Genomic DNA, 3425 nt, shown 5'->3' with positions numbered 1-3425 from the left:
TTATACTCCTGCCGTTCTTAATTCTATGGAAAAGTTTAGTCAAACGAAACAACATTAAATAAAAAACTAATAGCCGCAAAAGTAACTTACTCTGCGTTAAAAAAAAGTAACTTACTCTTAAAGTAAAAAAAACGAAGCGCTCATAAATATCAAAACTTGATTTTTATTGCCCAGATTAATGCTAAGTACCGGAGTTACGAAAAAAATATGTTTGTAACCGAAGCCGAATATATAAAAGTGCTGCCAGTACATCCAGCATGTATGTCCAGGAAAATTATACCATGTCATATGTTATGCACAGATATTTTAGTATTCCGTTTCAGGTACATATTATTGTACAGTCCAGTGCGGGAGTAAATATGAATTCTGGTCGGCTCTGGGTTGATAGATACAGCAACAACTAAACAAAACACAGAAGCGATCCAAGCGCTGTCAAGGACCGAGAAAAGCTAGTGACAGAGGGGGATCTTCTTTAGCTCTTTGCCACCCGAGCGAGCGGCCAGGCCTCTCTCTCCCGGCTCCCGCCTCCTTCGAGGCCTCGACGCCTATAAAAAGGTGTCGCCGGGCTTCCCAGTCCCCCGCGCCGCGCGGTTCTCGACTCCACCAACCAAGCATCCCAGCTTCCAAAGGGGAGACAAGCCGAGAAGCGCTCCCTCATCTCCCCCCCACAACAGGAACTACGTACGATCTCGTAAATTGCCTTGGAGTTTACCTGCGCCCGTGCGCCGCAAAGGCCATTCACTCCCTTGGCCTCCTCGCGACACACGCGCGCAGAGCAGAGCAGAGCAGTTTCTCTGTTTCTCCAGCAGCCATGACGTCGTGCGCGGGAGACGCCACGGTGGCGTGCCGGGACGATGCGCGACGGCTCGGGGACGCGGCCTGCGTCATCGTCTACCCATTGCTCGACAAGGCTGCGGAGGTCCACATCCCGGTGGCTGGAGACGAGGCGCCGGCCGTGCCCGTGCCCGTGCTCACGAGCAAGTCGCCCGGGCGGCTCGCCACCGCGGTGAGGGAGGCTCTGTCCGTATCCCTGGGCGTGGCGTTCCCGACGACGCCGTTGGTGTCGTCCAGCGAGGCGCGTGGAGAGGCGCGGTCGATTCTGGGCCTCGCGCTCCCGATGATCCTGACGGGCCTCCTGCTGTACCTCCGCTCCATGATCTCGATGCTCTTCCTCGGTCGCCTCGGCGGGCTGGCCCTCGCTGGCGGGTCGCTCGCCATCGGCTTTGCCAACATCACGGGGTACTCCGTGCTCTCCGGCCTCGCCATGGGCATGGAGCCCATATGCGGCCAGGCATTCGGCGCGGGCAACTTCCCGCTCCTCGGAGTCACCACGCAGAGGACGGTGCTGCTGCTCGTCGCGGCGGCCGTTCCCATCGGTGGCCTGTGGATGCACATGCGGCCTCTCCTCCTCCTGTGCGGCCAGGACACGGGCATCGCGTCGGTCGCCGAGACCTACATTCTGGCCTCGCTCCCGGACCTCGTCCTCCAGGCGTTCATCCACCCCGTGCGGATATACCTCCGGGCGCAGTCCATCAACCTGCCGCTCACGGTCTGCGCCGCGCTAGCCATTGCCATACACCTCCCCGTCAACTACGTCCTCGTCACCGTCCTCGGCCTCGGCATCAGGGGGGTGGCGTTCGCCTCCGTGCTTGCGAACCTGAACCTCCTCCTCTTCCTCCTCGCCTACATCCTCTTCAGGGGCGTCCACAGGCGCACCGGCGGCTTCGTGCTCTCCCGCGAGAGCTTCCGGGGCTGGGGCGAGCTCGTCAGCCTCGCGCTGCCGAGCTGCGTGAGCGTCTGCCTCGAGTGGTGGTGGTACGAGATCATGATCCTGCTGTGCGGCCTGCTGCTGAACCCGCAGGCCACGGTGGCGTCCATGGGCATCCTGATCCAGACCACGTCGCTCATCTACATCTTCCCCTCCTCCCTCAGCTTCGGCGTGTCCACCCGCGTCAGCAACGAGCTGGGAGCGAACCGGCCCGAGGAGGCGAGCCGCGCCGCCGCGGTGGGGCTCGTGCTCGGCTTCGCCTCCGGCGGCCTGGCCTCCGCGTTCGCGTTCCTGGTGCGGAACGTGTGGGCGAGCATGTTCACGGCCGACCCGGCGATCGTCGCGCTCACCGCGTCGGTGCTGCCCATCCTAGGCCTGTGCGAGCTCGGCAACTGCCCGCAGACGACGGGCTGCGGCGTGCTGCGCGGCAGCGCCAGGCCCAAGGACGCCGCCAGCATCAACCTCCGCTCCTTCTACCTCGTGGGGACGCCGGTGGCGCTCGTCCTGGCCTTCTGGCTCCACTACGACTTCAAGGGCCTCTGGTTCGGGCTCCTGGCGGCGCAAGCCACCTGCATGGTGCGCATGCTGCTGGTCATCGGCCGCACGGACTGGGCGTGCGAGGCCAAGCGCTCGAGGGAGCTCACCGGAGCCGGCGGCGCCGTGGCCAAGGACAGCGACGTCAAGGCTGGCGGAGACGAGAAGTCGCGCTTGCTGTTCTACACGGACATGGAACAAGCGAATGCTCACTCTGCTGATCAGTGTTGATAGCTGCAGCGCGAGCCGCATGTGTGCTCTAATCTACTCTCTTTCCCCCTCATTTTGTGTGGCGGGGAGGAGGAACCAGAGGCTGACAGAGTGACAATTTTGTTCACCATTTGACATGTAAAGATTTTGCTGATTATGATCACATACAGTATCTAGAGCTGACACGAAAGATTCTTTTTTTCGTTTCACCGTTTTCGTTTTCAATCTGAAAATGGAAATAAAATAGAGTATTTATTTATGGTGATGCGAGGACGTGAGGTGGGAACAAAACACAAACCGCAGCTTGTTTGCTCCAGCGACCGGCTTCCGGGTCAGTGCCCGGTGCTCACTGAGGCGAGCCGCGTGACGACCTGGTCGCCGGCGCGGGCTAACGAGTGGTGTGGTGTAGTGTAGGTGCCGTGTAGCACACCACACCGGGTCCAACATGATGTGGCGGTGTCAATCACCAAACCATGCGGCTAGTGCGAGGGGGCCCCGCCATGCAATCTTGCGCCGCGCAGCCGTCGGACGTCAAAACGACGGCACTTTCTTCCTCTCGTGCAAGCGCGAAAGAGGGTGCGCCGAAATTGTTTGTGGCACGTGATTTGCATAAAGAGACCGAAGCCTGACTAGTAAAGACACGTGTGCAAGCCTAACCTATAAGAACCAGGCTCTCTGTTAGTCTGTTTCCACGAGAGGTCTGACGACAGGGATCCTGCGAACACGCTCCCATTTTTAGCTGCGAATGTATTTGTTGACGTCGATTTAGACGCCAATCACTGCGATAGCAACCAGCGATGGTGCTCTTTTTAGAGACGCGGACGGTCCGCGACCTGGTACAGAGGCTCATGTTCCTGCCTAACTGAAAGGAAATTAGGCTTACACCTAGTTCCTAAAGAATTTTGGTGGTTGA

At 59.1% G+C, this 3425-nt stretch overlaps 1 protein-coding gene across 1 annotated transcript; it reads left to right on the top strand.

Moving 5' to 3' along the window:
• Window positions 1-304: 304 nt before the first annotated feature.
• On the top strand, window positions 305-2675 carry LOC103641952 (protein DETOXIFICATION 49). The gene has a single exon (XM_008665251.2). It carries the CDS (start codon window positions 812-814, stop codon window positions 2531-2533), a length of 1722 nt encoding a protein of 573 aa, XP_008663473.1. The 5' UTR covers window positions 305-811; the 3' UTR covers window positions 2534-2675.
• Window positions 2676-3425: the final 750 nt, after the last annotated feature.

This window comes from Zea mays, chromosome 10, assembly GCF_902167145.1.
Source record: "Zea mays cultivar B73 chromosome 10, Zm-B73-REFERENCE-NAM-5.0, whole genome shotgun sequence".
NCBI classification, from domain to species: Eukaryota; Viridiplantae; Streptophyta; class Magnoliopsida; order Poales; family Poaceae; genus Zea; species Zea mays.
The sequence above is the reverse complement of the archived record's forward strand: the minus strand, read 5'-3'. Positions and strand labels throughout refer to the sequence as shown.